Source organism: Pelobates fuscus, chromosome 5, assembly GCF_036172605.1.
Source record: "Pelobates fuscus isolate aPelFus1 chromosome 5, aPelFus1.pri, whole genome shotgun sequence".
NCBI lineage: Eukaryota > Metazoa > Chordata > Amphibia > Anura > Pelobatidae > Pelobates > Pelobates fuscus.
In genome coordinates, this window is record NC_086321.1 from 166,346,559 (window position 1) to 166,361,639 (window position 15,081).

The following is a 15,081-nucleotide window of genomic DNA, read 5'->3' on the forward strand; positions in this document are numbered from 1 at the left end:
CAGTCAAGATTCCTTTTCATGCTCTGAGGTTGCATAAGTAGATCATTAAATATGTGTACAGGGAAAGCAGAGGAATGTTATATGTCCAATAAGGATGTGGAATTCTCTGCCTGCAGAGGTGGTTTTATCAGAGTCTATATAGATGTTTAAACCGCAATTGGATAAATACTTGCAAAAACATAATATTCAGGGATATCATTTTTAATTAGTAGGGTAATAACGTCTTGATCCAAGGATAAATCTGACTTTTTCTTAGTTTGTTGTAGAATTGGAAGTGCTTCACACTGGGGTTTTTTTTTTTTTTGGGCCATCTTTACACTGGGTTTTATGGCCTTCTTTTGGATCCACAGCAAAAATAATTGTGAGAAAGACTGAACTTGATGGACACGTCTCTTTTCAGCCTATGTAACTACCATGTTTCTCCAAAAATAAGACTGGGTCTTATGTTAATTTTTCCCCAGAAAAATGCACTAGGGCTTATTTTTGGGGGAGGTCTTATTTCAGGGAAAAACGTGTGCTAGAAAGCAGGTCTACGTTCGGGGGTACTGCTTGAATGTGTTGGTGCTGATGCCTATTGAGTGCTGGTTGACTTCTCTAAATTAATTTGAGCATGTTCCAACCATGGTGCTTACTGCAGAGGGGCTGTACCAGCAAGAGATATTGCTCTTAGGATCAATAGTGTGTTAAGAGGTGGGGAAGATTTCAGGCTTTAAATAATGTGGTAGGTAGCGGGGACAAAGTTTTGGAAGTACCAAAATGGTGCTGTGAGTATGTTTGATGTGCTGAATTTGCATTGTTTTGGCAATTAAATGTCATGCCACTAGAGCAACTACAGTGTGTTTCTTGGTCTCCTGATAGTGTGTTAATAATTACAATCTTGATCTTAAATGTACATTAATAAGATTTGATCATGATATCCTATGATCTAACCTTTTTTTATTTTAAAGGGGCTTGGATGTTCTATGGATGTCACTGATGTAAGCTGTAAGAAGTATTTGGAAGATATGATTGGACTTTTCCGGTTTTATAATGGACCCTTATGGCGTGCTTACAAGGTGATTGAAGCCATTACACTTCCAGACAAGAAACTTAAAAGCTATTTGCATAATAATGTATGGCAGTGGTATCTTATATATGACTAAATAGATTGCACCGTTCTTAAATGGAATGCTATAAATTATAGAACAATGCAATGTAAAGACACACTTGTGTGATGGGGTTTTAAATTAAATGCCAACTGTCTCCTGAAAACTATTTTTTTTTTTTTTTTTAAAGATGATAATCCTTTTTCTCAAGTTTTGAAAATACATTTTTTTTTTTTTAACAGGTCTATGTGTAAATAAATTAATTAAAAAAGAGAAAAACAATTAGAAACCAATCCCTAATTTTAGTATATGATCCTTCAGCCATATACATGCACCTTGGGTCAGACAGTGTTTGAAAACCTACAGTTTCTCTGGTGTTCCATGCTTCACTACCTGTACAGTATCAGGGATGATTACAGAGATTGTTTGTTATCAAGTACGGCATATGGCACGTATGGAGTTATGGAACCCAAAATGCAGAACTTGTATTAAGCAGAAAAAAATAACAAAGTCCAAGGCAAACAAAATCCGATGAGAGGTAAGGCAGATGCAAGGTCAGGTAATCCAAGGTCAATATCCAGGGAGCAGAGGTTCACAAACTATAGACAGGCCAGAAGTCTGATAAATCCAGGAGAGCAGGTACAACACCGCATGGTAACAGAGAGTAGCACAGAATAAATGAGCAATGAAGGCTCTGCTGTTCTGTGTTTAAATAGGGTGCTAGATTGTGAGACACACCTATCTGGTTAAGCTCCATACCACCCTATTGGTGTAGGGAGCTGTCTGTCATTGGGCTGCCATGGAGAAGAGAGAGACTGATTACATGTGTTCGAGCCGCGTCTATGTTTCAGTCCAGTGGCATTGTCAGGATAACTTAATGCCCAACACACAGACTTTAAGTAGAAAATAAAACCCTAAGACGTATTACCGGGCCTTAGATTAGCCGGATATAACGTATAAAATGAAAAACCAGAAGACAGGCTGTGGACAAGAACACAGAGATCACGGAAACTTTAAGCAAGCCAAAAGTCGAGCAATATAGAAGTCAGAATAGTCCAGAGCCAAGCCAAAGGTTAAGGGATACAGAGATCAGAATAGTCTGTACGAAAGCCAAAGGTCAAAATACACAAGAAACAGTACCAGAAATGCGCTCTCGGATCACCAGAATGGAAACCACGACATGGCACAGAGAAATGTACAAAAAAGGTGTAAATAGCCTAAGGTGCTCCTTGATTGGCTGCAGGGAAGCATGTGATGGTGAACGTGTGTGTGTGACGTCACACACACGTTTCAAATGGTTAGGTAATGCAAGGGTTAAATATTTGCGCTCGGGATCGCAGCTGGAGCAGCGAGGGAACAAAGGTAAGTCGTGACAGCATATGGCTTAATGGTATAATAAAGGTAGGGATTAGTTTTTCTAAAATTTTTTTTTTATGTATACTTAAATCTATTTCCTTCAAAACATGATGAAAGGATTAATATATAAAAAAATAGTTTTGAGGCTACGGTTGTCCTTTAAGCTATTTTTATGTAAAGTTCTAGTTTACATTTAAAGGGATGCTCTAAGAATGAAAATCACTTCATGAAATAGTTTTGGGGCATAGATTGTGCCCATGTAGCCTTGAAAATGTAATTATTTTTTTCTGAGAAATTGCACTGTTTACAATTTGCAGTTTCTGTGCCTACTAGTGGCTCTTTCAGACAGCCACTTCAGACTAACATCAGTTATTAAATCTATATGGCATCAGCATGCACAGCTTGCTTCTGGGTTTTAGGATAGTGGCATTTATCATGCATGCCCCATTTATCTTTTATATAACAAGATTACTTCTGTCATCAAGACATAAGTAATCTGTCTTGATGACTTCACAGTTGTAGGATCAGCTGCGGTGTCTATTTTGTTCCTATAATGAAAGCAAGTTTAATTGAAGTAGTTTTCCTAAATATTGAAAAAAAATAAACAAACAAGGGTGGGGCTCAATTCTAAGAAACACAAATAATGAAAAATATATATTTTATTGCAATCTAGTAACGTGTTTGAAGGGTAACACCCTAAGTGCAGTGTACGTGATCCAGGAGCTGACTTGCAAAAAATGGCTAATAGTAAAAATATATAAATAAGTAAATTAATGAATTAAAAATAGTGGTAGTGGTATAATAGTAATCTAGAAATATAAGTAAAAAAGGGTGATGAAAAAAACTTCAAAAAGGACGCTGGGATGAAGTGCAACAAAAGTGTATGGTGTGTATACCTTTAAAAACTGCTATAGGCAGAATATATGGAACACCAAATTATATACTTTTAGTGAAAAGATATAAACCTAATAGGCAGAAGAAACAGTATGCGCAGAAAACTGTTTCCTGCAGTGCAATATAATTGTGATATCGCTATAAAGTGCCACTAAAACAATAATTGAAATAGTAGTAGAAAACTGGGTGAAAGTAAAAACCAGTTTATTCGCAATTTAAAATATATATATATAGATAAAAATATAAGTCAGGAACGAGATCCAGAATGATTACCAGCACAGTGGATGGGAGTAATAGGAGTCCGCCTCAAGGACCGGTTCGGATGACTGCAGATGGTGTGAACACTTTCCTCTTTCCGGCTGCCGGTAAAGATGGCGTGCATCTCAGACCTCGCTCTGAGAGGTGAGTATTGCAGACCTCCCGGTCCGGGACTGAGAAGGCTTCGCGGTCAAGTTGTTAGACCACTGGCTGGAACATAGATGGAATCTGTGTCCTGCTTGTTTAGTCTGACGCGTTTCGTGGGAGTCAGCCCCACTTCTTCAGAGACGGAATACAGTTTCGTGCTCGAGTGACAGTTTAAATACACTTTCAGTTACAGTTTTCTGCACATACTGTTTCTTCTGCCTATTAGGTTTATATCTTTTCACTAAAAGTATATAATTTGGTGTTTATTCCATATATTCTGCCTATAGCAGTTTTTAAAGGTATACACACCATACACTTTTGTTGCACTTTATCCCAGCGTCCTTTTTTGAAGTTTTTTCATCACCCTTTTTTACTTATATTTCTAGATTACTATTATACCACTACCACTATTTTTAATTCATTCATTTACTTATTTATATATTTATAATTTTACTATTAGCCATTTTTTGCAAGTCAGCTCCTGGATCACGTACACTGCACTTAGGGTGTTACCCTTCATTTTATCTTTGGATAGGTTTTTTGCTGAAACCCTATTAATATCCAGTTTTGTGCGACCACCCAAGAGTCTAACTCCCCCATTCCTGTGTGTTGCATTAGGCATACCAGATCTCTTTGCTCTCACTAGTAACGTGTTTTGTTTTGTTTTTTGTTTTTTAAATTTGTGAATCATTTTTATTAAGAATGGCTGTTTTTAGCACTGCAATTATTGAGAAATGCATGGAGAGATTTAAAAAAGGACTTTGCATTCTTGACACTATACTTTTTGTTGTTTTCAGTACACTGACCGGTATTGTCACTGCTAAATTAACCATTACTGTTCCAGATACATCCCCACCACGAACTAAATGATGATTGGAGAATCTACTTGGAACACATCGAGAATACCACAGACCTGAACAGAATCTTCAATTCTCTGAGTCATGTGGACAAGACTAAAGTATTTTTCCATCTTCCATGTCATTATTCTTTTTTTTCCTTTGCTTTTTTTTTGTCGATTTATTACTAAAAGGGACATTCTAACCACTATAACAGCTAGAGCTCAGAGCAGTGATTATAGTGTAAATAGACTGTGGGCTTTTTTTTGTCAATGTGGTAGCAGTTTACCAATCTTCGCCTGGTTCTCTCATCCAATCATAGCTGCCTCTATTGGACAGCTATTTATGCTAATAATGCAGAAGTTTAAATTCTGCATTATCAGTGTATATCTAGTTGGGTCTGGCAATGGGAGAATGGGAGACTAAATTGTTTGAGACTTCACAAATATCCTTTCTGCATCATGACCACTATTCTAACCTGCGTTTTTAAACTATTAATCACTTAATTAAATTAATTGCCTTTGTAGTCTATAAGTGGTTAGTGCATTCCACTGTCATTGAACACATTATCCATTTGGTACAGAGGTAGCAAGTGTGTTTGATGGTACACAGGGAGAATATATGATCTGCTTTACTGCATTACTGCATTACTCATTTAGCACATAGATAATCAGTGCATTATATCATTTAGTACACTATCATTGCACCAATTAGAACAATGTTCTGTTTTTTTGCCTGATTTAATACATTGAATTTTTTCCCTCTAACAGAAGTCCTACATTTAATCATTGCAACATGTTTTTTGTTTTTTTTACTTAACGTACACATTTTTCTGTCTTTGCAGATAGATCCACTACTCTTATTAAAAGCAACACTCATATTGCAAACCTGTCAGCGTTTTCCTCATGTGCTTGCTGGCTGTATTTTGTATGACAATCGGTGAGTGAGAGCAATTTCCTTTTCACAGTCTCCCTCTGATTACCTTTTATGAATGTCTGTCATTTTGAAGCTGCTGTACAAATGTTGGGCATTTTTATCGCATGATGGCTTACTTCTATTTGTATTGCAAATAATTACATGATTTTGGTTTTTCATGACGAAAAGTCATGGGTTTATGACAGACACGGAGGCTCATATTGCTTAACCCTTTCTTTACTGTCCACCAATAGCAGCAAAGAATACAAGTATAAAAAAATATAACAAATACAATGAGACACCAGCCAATCCCCATCCAAGTCCCAGTGTAACAGCAAACACGGCCTGTCAAGCTCCTCTTTCTTTGGAGAATGCGACACATCACGAGGAGAGACAGAAAACAGGAACCAACAGATGATCCAAAACAGTTGAAAACATGGTAATGAAATCTTGTGAATAGCAGTCCAAGGAACATCACAACAGGAAACCAACTTGAGCCTGTGGTGGAAACCAGCCAACTTATGCGAAACCCACTGGGAAGAAGTGAGGACCATCAAGCAGCACCGAATCAACCTGTGAAAACATAAAAAACAAACACACAAAATGCGCATGCCAAGACACATCAGATCCATGGATAGGTCACAGTATTAACAGAGCAAAAACCCCATGACAAGAACATGAAACCGAACCGGGCCACATGTGAACATACATGGTTAAATAAACACAGTGCACAGCACAAATACCTACTACACCCTGGGATCCTTATATGAGAGAGAATAGTTAGCAGGGAGGGAGAATCAAGTGAGACAAACATAGAAGAGTGGGACAATACTCTCCTCTGTGTCTTTCATAAAATCATGACTTTTCATCATGAAATAGCAAAATCATGTAATTTTATGTCAAGACATAGAGGCTCATATTGGAAGTTTAAAGCTGAAAAAACGTGAGTGTGGCGAAACCAACCTCGCCACTGTGCACTGGAGGAGCCTGGTTGCTCGCCTGCTCCCTTTGGACTTTTATTTTCCCTGCAGAAAGGCTTGTTCGTGCCTTTCTGCCGGGGTGTTCGGTAGATTCCAGCTACTGAAAAAACTACCATACGAGGGACCACCTAGGAGCTGGAGTGTACTGTCAATTGACCGCCCAGAAGCTGCGGTTAACCGCAGCTTAATTGATGAACGCTGGGTGGCCTTTGTTCGTTTGCCGAACACGTGGCAGCGGCCATTTTAACTCCCGAACGGCCAGCGGTGTTCAGCGCTCAAACTATGGAACTGAAAACGGACACTTTATTGCGGGAACACCGCTGAGCCGCCAGCCTCCTTTCCTCTGCATTCGGTAGTGGAACCGACTGGCTTTTCATTCGGTAGTTTGACCGTATGAACAGCCTCACCCCAGATAGCCATGCCATGGAGCCTATTCGTGTAACGAAAGACTATGTGAAAGACTTTGGCTCCATGGCGATTGAACTATATGTATGTGATCTGAGCGCCATTCGGTAATAATGTGCGCTCAGATCTAAGCTATCTGGGGATATGTTGCATGTATGTGTTTTGTGTACTAAATGTGTCAGTGGGTAATTTTGCTGTCTTTTTGTCTGCCATGTGGGTAATGGAGTTTTACCTCTGTCCTTGGAGATAATTGGATTACTTCTCCAATTATCTCCAGGCCAGGGAGGAGGGATTGTGATGCATTGTGGGATTGTTTGAAGGGGTATGTCTGTGATTGGTCCGTGTCCTATACAGGGAGTGCAGAATTATTAGGCAAGTTGTATTTTTGAGGATTAATTTTATTATTGAACAACAACCATGTTCTGAATGAACCCAAAAAACTCATTAATATCAAAGCTGAATATTTTTGGAAGTAGTTTTTAGTTTGTTTTTAGTTATAGCTATTTTAGGGGGATATCTGTGTGTGCAGGTGACTATTACTGTGCATAATTATTAGGCAACTTAACAAAAAACAAATATATACCCATTTCAATTATTTATTTTTTACCAGTGAAACCAATATAACATCTCAACATTCACAAATATACATTTCTGACATTCAAAAACATAACAAAAACAAATCAGTGACCAATATAGCCACCTTTCTTTGCAAGGACACTCAAAAGCCTGCCATCCATGGATTCTGTCAGTGTTTTGATCTGTTCACCATCAACATTGCGTGCAGCAGCAACCACAGCCTCCCAGACACTGTTCAGAGAGGTGTACTGTTTTCCCTCCTTGTAAATCTCACATTTGATGATGGACCACAGGTTCATCTTAGATGATACTAGCCCAAACCAGTACTCCACCTCCACCTTGCTGGCGTCTGAGTCGGACTGGAGCTCTCTGCCCTTTACCAATCCAGCCACGGGCCCATCCATCTGGCCCATCAAGACTCACTCTCATTTCATCAGTCCATAAAACCTTAGAAAAATCAGTCTTGAGCTATTTCTTGGCCCAGTCTTGACGTTTCAGCTTGTGTGTCTTGTTCAGTGGTGGTCGTCTTTCAGCCTTTCTTACCTTGGCCATGTCTCTGTGTATTGCACACCTTGGGCTTTTGGGCACTCCAGTGATGTTGCAGCTCTGAAATATGGCCAAACATGCATCCCTCTGCAAGATATCTCACTATTTTTGACTTTTCTGAGCCTGTCAAGTCCTTCTTTTGACCCATTTTGCCAAAGGAAAGGAAGTTGCCTAATAATTATGCACACCTGATATAGGGTGTTGATGTCATTAGACCACACCCCTCAAAAAGGTCAATGCCCTGCTCACATAAATCCGCTTCAGAGTCACTCAAGGACTCTGCACCAGCCTCCTCACTAGACCGGATTTCTGAGTTGGAGCTGCTCTTAGGTTGTGCTCTAGCACATTTCCATTGCCATGCCTGTTCTGCCTGGTGCGGAAAGGCTCTTTTGTGTAATACAGGTACGATCTCATGGGTGACCTCAGGTTCACCAGTCATATGGGTTCTGGAGGCAAAGGGAGTTAAGTGCCTGGATTTGGTAGTAGCCTTCTTGGGTGCGTCCACTGAAGGGTCCGAACCAGAATACTGTTGGCGCGTTGGTGGGCCCGAACTTTCTGCGGCCAGTGGGTGCGAGAGTAAGGCCTAGGAGATGGTCTGGGAGAGGGCAGAGGACATAGAGCCCATAGCTGCCATAATGGCGTCAGTGACTGAGTGCTGTAGTGCCAGGGACTGAGCCTCATCAGGATGAGACATAGGGCCAACCACTGAAGAAGGGGTTCTCCAAGCCTTGAGGTATATCCATCTCACCAGGGGAAGCGGGATAGGCAAGCACCTTAGACTTGGGCATATTGTATCCTGTGAGACCCACAAATTAAAAAAAATAGTACAATACTAGACCCTGAACAAAGCTGTAGAAAAACAATAACAGTACAGGCTAGTAGGAGTTAATCACCCCAGACTAGTTACACCAGAGTGGGAAAGATGGGGAGCTCACCAGGGCCCAGACCAGCAGACAGGCATAGACACCAGGTAAAACCGAGCAAGAAGGGCGGATAAGATCAGAAAATGGCCACCGCCAGTCTCGCGAGATTCATAGCAAAAAATCCCGCAAACGCGTCCAATTTGCGAACCGAAAGCTCAGCGAAACAGTACTAATTTGTGGGAACAAACTAACGAACGGTCAGTACACGGCAAAACAGCCAAACAAAAACCATTTGTGGCAAAATAGTCGAACGGTGCCATATGCAAATCAAACTAACAAAAGGCACGGATTTGTGGCGAGTTTAGCCGAAAGGGGTTGACTCAGACATGAAAATAGCCGAACAGGAGTGAGGAAAACAGGCGCAAAACAGTTAGGAAGAAGGGGGGAAGAAAGCAGAAAATTAGGAAAATAAGAAGAAAATAAAGGATATGAAGATAGGAGAAATAAAGCAAAGCTCAAGAGAGAGGAGAGAAATACATGTAAGAATCCCCCAAAGGAAGGTCTGGAACCCTGGGCTCAAAGGTAAATATCATTTACTGTATATACTCGAGTATAAGCCGAGTTTTTCAGCACATTTTTTTTTCAGCACTCATACACACACACTGCACTCATACACACACACTGCACTCATACACACACACACTGCACTCATACACACACACACTGCACTCATACACACACACACTGCACTCATACACACACACACTGCACTCATACACACACACACTGCACTCATACACACACACACTGCACTCATACACACACACACTGCACTCATACACACACACACACTGCACTCATACACACACACACTGCACTCATACACACACACACTGCACTCATACACACACACACTGCACTCATACACACACACTGCACTCATACACACACACTGCACTCATACACACACACTGCACTCATACACACACACTGCACTCATACACACACACTGCACTCATACACACACACACACACACACACACACTGCACTCATACACACACACACACACACACACACACTGCACTCACACATACACACACACACTGCACTCACACATACACACACACACACACTGCACTCACACATACACGCACACACACACTGCACTCACTCATACACACACACACACACACTCATACACACACACACACTCACTCATACAACACACACACACTGCACTCACTCATACACACACACACACACTGCACTCATACACACACACACTGCACTCACTCATACACACACACACTGCACTCACTCATACACACACACACACTGCACTCACTCATACACACACACACACTGCACTCACTCATACACACACACACACTGCACTCACTCATACACACACACACTGCACTCACTCATACACACACACACGCACTCACTCATACACACACACACACACTGCACTCACTCATACACACACACACACTGCACTCACTCATACACACACACACACTGCACTCACTCATACACACACTGCACTCACTCATACACACACTGCACTCACTCATACACACACACACACTGCACTCACTCATACACACACACACACTGCACTCACTCATACACACACACACACTGCACTCACTCATACACACACACACACTGCACTCACTCATACACACACACACACTGCACTCACTCATACACACATATATAATTCTACCATAATATATAAATAAAATATAAGCATTATTTTGAAAGCAGTGAACCCGACAAATAAGTAGGAATGCAAAGGCTCAGAGTGACACCTTCCCAAAAAAAATAATAATAATAATAATAATAATAATAAAAAAAAAACATATATATATATATATACTCACTCGAGTATAAGCCGGTAAATTTCTAAATAAAATTAGATCCTAAAAAATTATATTAATTGAATATTTATTTACAGTGTGTGTGTGTGGTGCAGAGCCTTGGTGGGGGGGGGGGGGGGGCATTTTATTATAATTATTTTAAAAATATTTATTTTATTATTTTAAATTTTTTTTCGTCCCCCCCCCATCCCTGCTTGATACGTGGCAGGGAGGGGGGCTCTCACTCCCTGGTGGTCCAGTGGCATTGGCAGTTCAGTGGAGGGGGGCTGGCAGGAAGCACTTACCTCTCCTGCAGCTCCTGTCAGCTCCCTTCTCCTCCGCGCCGGTCCGGTCCGGTCAGCTCCCTCTGCAAGTCACAGTGTAAGTCTCGCGAGAGCCGCACTATGACCCCGCGGCTCTCGCGAGACTTACACTGGGAGCTGACAGAGGTGCTGACCGGACCGGCGCGGAGGAGAAGGGAGCTGACAGGAGCTGCAGGAGCGGTAAGTAAATGCTCTCTGCCAGCCCCCCTCCTACTCAGCCCCCTGTCTGTATTATGGCAATGTAAGTTGCCATAATATAGACATTGACTCGAGCATAAGCCGAGTTGGGGATTTTCAGCACAATAAATGTGCTGAAAAACTCGACTTATACTCGAGTGTATATACGGTGTGTGTGTGTGTATATATATATATGTGTGTGTGTGTGTGTGTGTGTGTGTGTATATATATATATATATATATATATATATATATAATATCTTACTGAGAAAATAGAGATCGTGGTCTGTGGTATCTAGTAAAAACACAGACGTAACATAGTGTGATCAGTACATAGATGCAATAGACACTTTGCATTCCTACTTTTTTGTATGGTTCATTGTTTTTGTGGGTGTTCTGGATGGCACACTATACAGTAGGTTTGTTTAATGTGTGCTTGTAGTGGTTATAGTTTTGTGTGTTGCATTATTTTGAAAGCATGCTTGCATAATGTTATCTAGAAGGGTAAAGGGAGATATATTTATCTGACGCAGCCATTCCAATGCTCTGCCATCTTCATCCCTCTGTGTTATTTACTAAAGTAAGAATTCAAATGTGTTCCCCCATGGTTCTTCTATTCATTTATAGTGCCACTTGAAGTGTAACTTTTTTTTTTTTTATTGGCCTTTACTTGCTGTAATGGAAGCCTTCTTCCTTAGATACCTCGTAGGTGTTGCTTCCCTTATGGGAGCTACTGCTACTACATTGTGTCCTTTCATATCTGCATTTGATTTTCAAAGGAATTGCCATGTAGTCAAGTTAATGTTATGTGTGTGTGTGTATATATATATATATATATATATATATATATATATATATATATATATGTTTGTTTTTTTGTTTTGTTTTTTGTTTTTGTTTTCTGTTTCAGAGCTCCATCGGTTTAATTACTTTTTGTTTGTATTATTGTACTTTGTTCTAATATTGCGTGTACATGGTCTGCTGACTCCTTTGCTCTTCCTTTACTATAGAATAGTAAGCACACAGCTGCCCCCACAACTTACCTCCAAGATTCTGGTTGATAGAATTTATGCCTACAGAAGGGTAAGGAGCTGCAACATAAACTCATCCATGTTTTATTGAGAAAAGATGAAAGTTACTAATGTAATTGAAAATAAGCACTTTTTATTATAAGACGAGCCTGGAGCATAAAGTGCCCCTTTGTAGAATTTAAAGTTAAGAAATTCTTTTGCAGAGTTTATTTGACTGCAAGACATATGTTACTACAGTTAATTTTTTGTTTGTTTGATCCATGTTTCTACCAACTTCATGTTTTTTAAATACATATCTCATTTAAAGACACACTCCAAGCACCACCACAGTTTGTGCTCATTGCGTAGGTTATGGTGCGTGGATAACATCTGCAAATTCACAAAAAACTTCAACTGTACTCCTGCCCATTTTTTTTTGTTGCAGATGTTGTACAGCATAGGGACAAATAGTTCTAACTCCCCATGTCCCCTGTCCAAACTGCACTTGTACAGCTCTTTTCACAGGACTGTTGATGGCATCCATAGTATGACATCTCTCAACTTATGCAGCAGTTACACGTGTGTGATGTGACTACTGAATAGAAATTTATGTGATAAACTCAGACTTTGTACACCAGAATAAGTGACTCCTGAGCAGAGCCACTTCCTGGTTTGTGCTTGCCTGAGGTTTTAGAGTGGCTGTCTTGATTTATTACATTTTTACATATAGGTTTTATTTAATATGCAAAGCGTGATGCTTATATTAATTGGAAACATATTATAGTTCTAGAATGGATTAAAACATTGTGGTGAAAGCCCCCTCCCACTAATAAAAACTGGTAAATTAAAAGGATATCACGATTCTGTTTGTACCTATACTTATTGGTAACAATTTGTATTATTACCGTTCTGCTTCCCAGAATGATTTTTGATGCAAGCCCTGGTACACTCCATTATGCAAAATAATCATTTCTGAGTGGCACAGCTGGACTCAGGACGATCTCGGTGTTTTATGAAGTTTTCAAACGTTTTAAGGCAGCAACATTACCAAGCCTTTGAAGTAGATTTTTCTGGTAATTGGATTATTACCTTTTAATTTGCACCTCCCTTCTTACCATTGTGCAGTTTACTGCTCGCTGTTTGTACTTAATCTGTCAATCTGATCATCATACTACTAAGAACCAATAACTGAGATTAAAGTGCTACCTTGTGACAGTCATTGTTCTGAACTGGAAATAAGTGGTTTGAGACTTGCTTTGTGTGTAATCATGTAACTTTATCCCTGCAGAAAACAAAAAGTAATCCCATCAGTCACAAAGAGTAATTCAAAAGGGTAAAACACTAAGCAGCAATCTACAAAACACAATCACCTAAATATTAGCTGTACTTTGAGAACATGCCTTACCGTCATATTAAGGTGTCTAGTTTTCACAAACTTTTGTTGCTAATATGTTCAACTTAAGTTACTCTAGAAGTGTATTTATAGGCATTGGTACAATTTTTAATATTTATTCAAAATTTAGCAGAAACCAAATTTACATTTTGTATTTATACATGCTTTTAGATCTATATAAGAATGGAGTTGTATATATTTCAGAATAAACGGTGGCATTTACTTTTCTGGATTACTACTGCAACAAAGCAATAACTTACATAAACGTTTTAAGAAATGTTTCTCTTTCAGCTAGAAGTAGTAGCACATGTGTTGATTTCTATATATCCCCACTATTGCTAGAACATACTAATCTCAAATTGTAGCTAACTGGCACAACCTACAGACACCAGTATTTTAGTGTATGGAAGATGGTGTCAGGAAGCAGCGCCTATAGCAGTATTTCCAAACTCGGAGCAAGGAGGAGAAAAAGAAAGGCACAAATATAGCATAGTATGTTAGACAAGTGGTGTTTTTAAGTAAAGGAAAAGAAATACAGTTACAATTTTCTGGAGCTTATACTCGGCTCCAGATATGTGTGCCTGGACGGTACAATCCCCGTCTGCGGATATGATGGTGGTCCTTATGTGTCAACAGGGTCTTTTCAGGTGGTGGGGCTGTTCTTTTCCTAGTAGCGATTGTTCGGCATTGAGGTATTCTCAGTATGCAGGGAGATAAATAAAAACACAAAATAATGCTCTCTGGATGATACGAGGTACAGTAAAAGATAAAAGGAGGAGATATACTCACAAGCGAGGTATACAACAGGTATTTTAGTATTCAGCAGCATCAGTTGTGATGTCTGGCTCCTTAAAGGTAATGTTGCTTTGACATGAAATGAAAACATTTGCTGCTTCTTATTACAGTGCCTGAAAGTAAGCTTAGTTGCAGAATACAATAAGGGTGACTCATATTATATTATACTTGTTTTATTCTCAGTGGGGACCTTTTGGTCCATGTTCCATTTAAATATGGCTGGGTTTACTACACTCCCATGTCTTGGTCGTGGTGTATAGAAATCATGTTATCTAAGCACTGTCAGAGAAATTGATATTTTAATGGTGTGGGTGGGGGGGGAGGAGGGTTTGTGCAGTTTAATGGTTACATCCAGGAAGTAAAACTATAGTTTAATTTTACAGTATGTACATGTGTGCACCAAGGCTTTCCAAAAAAAGTATATAAAAATCTATATGATTTGAAAATTAATTTTGTTGACTTTTAGTTGCAGAAAAATGCTCTCTATTAGCATGCCTCATTTTGTGAACTGAAAAGTTTAGTTTGCAAAAAAAATACAATGATGTTTGGTTTTGTAGATTTAGTATATTTAATTATACATTTCTTATCTCTTTTCCAGCCTCCATCTGTATTCAGCAATCACAGTGATGGTAAGGTCACTACCAATATAAATGCAT

General features: G+C 39.5%; 1 protein-coding gene across 3 annotated transcripts in view; it reads left to right on the forward strand.

The window, feature by feature from the left end:
* Window positions 1-15,081, forward strand: part of HPS4 (HPS4 biogenesis of lysosomal organelles complex 3 subunit 2) — a 50,022-nt gene that overhangs the window by 10,762 nt on the left and 24,179 nt on the right. For all 3 annotated transcript variants that reach the window (XM_063454632.1, XM_063454631.1, XM_063454633.1), the window contains exons 5-9: window positions 948-1,055; window positions 4,585-4,698; window positions 5,421-5,515; window positions 12,238-12,310; window positions 15,024-15,054. In XM_063454632.1, the coding sequence (XP_063310702.1) occupies window positions 948-1,055; window positions 4,585-4,698; window positions 5,421-5,515; window positions 12,238-12,310; window positions 15,024-15,054 (421 nt within the window). The remainder of the gene's footprint in view (window positions 1-947; window positions 1,056-4,584; window positions 4,699-5,420; window positions 5,516-12,237; window positions 12,311-15,023; window positions 15,055-15,081) is intronic.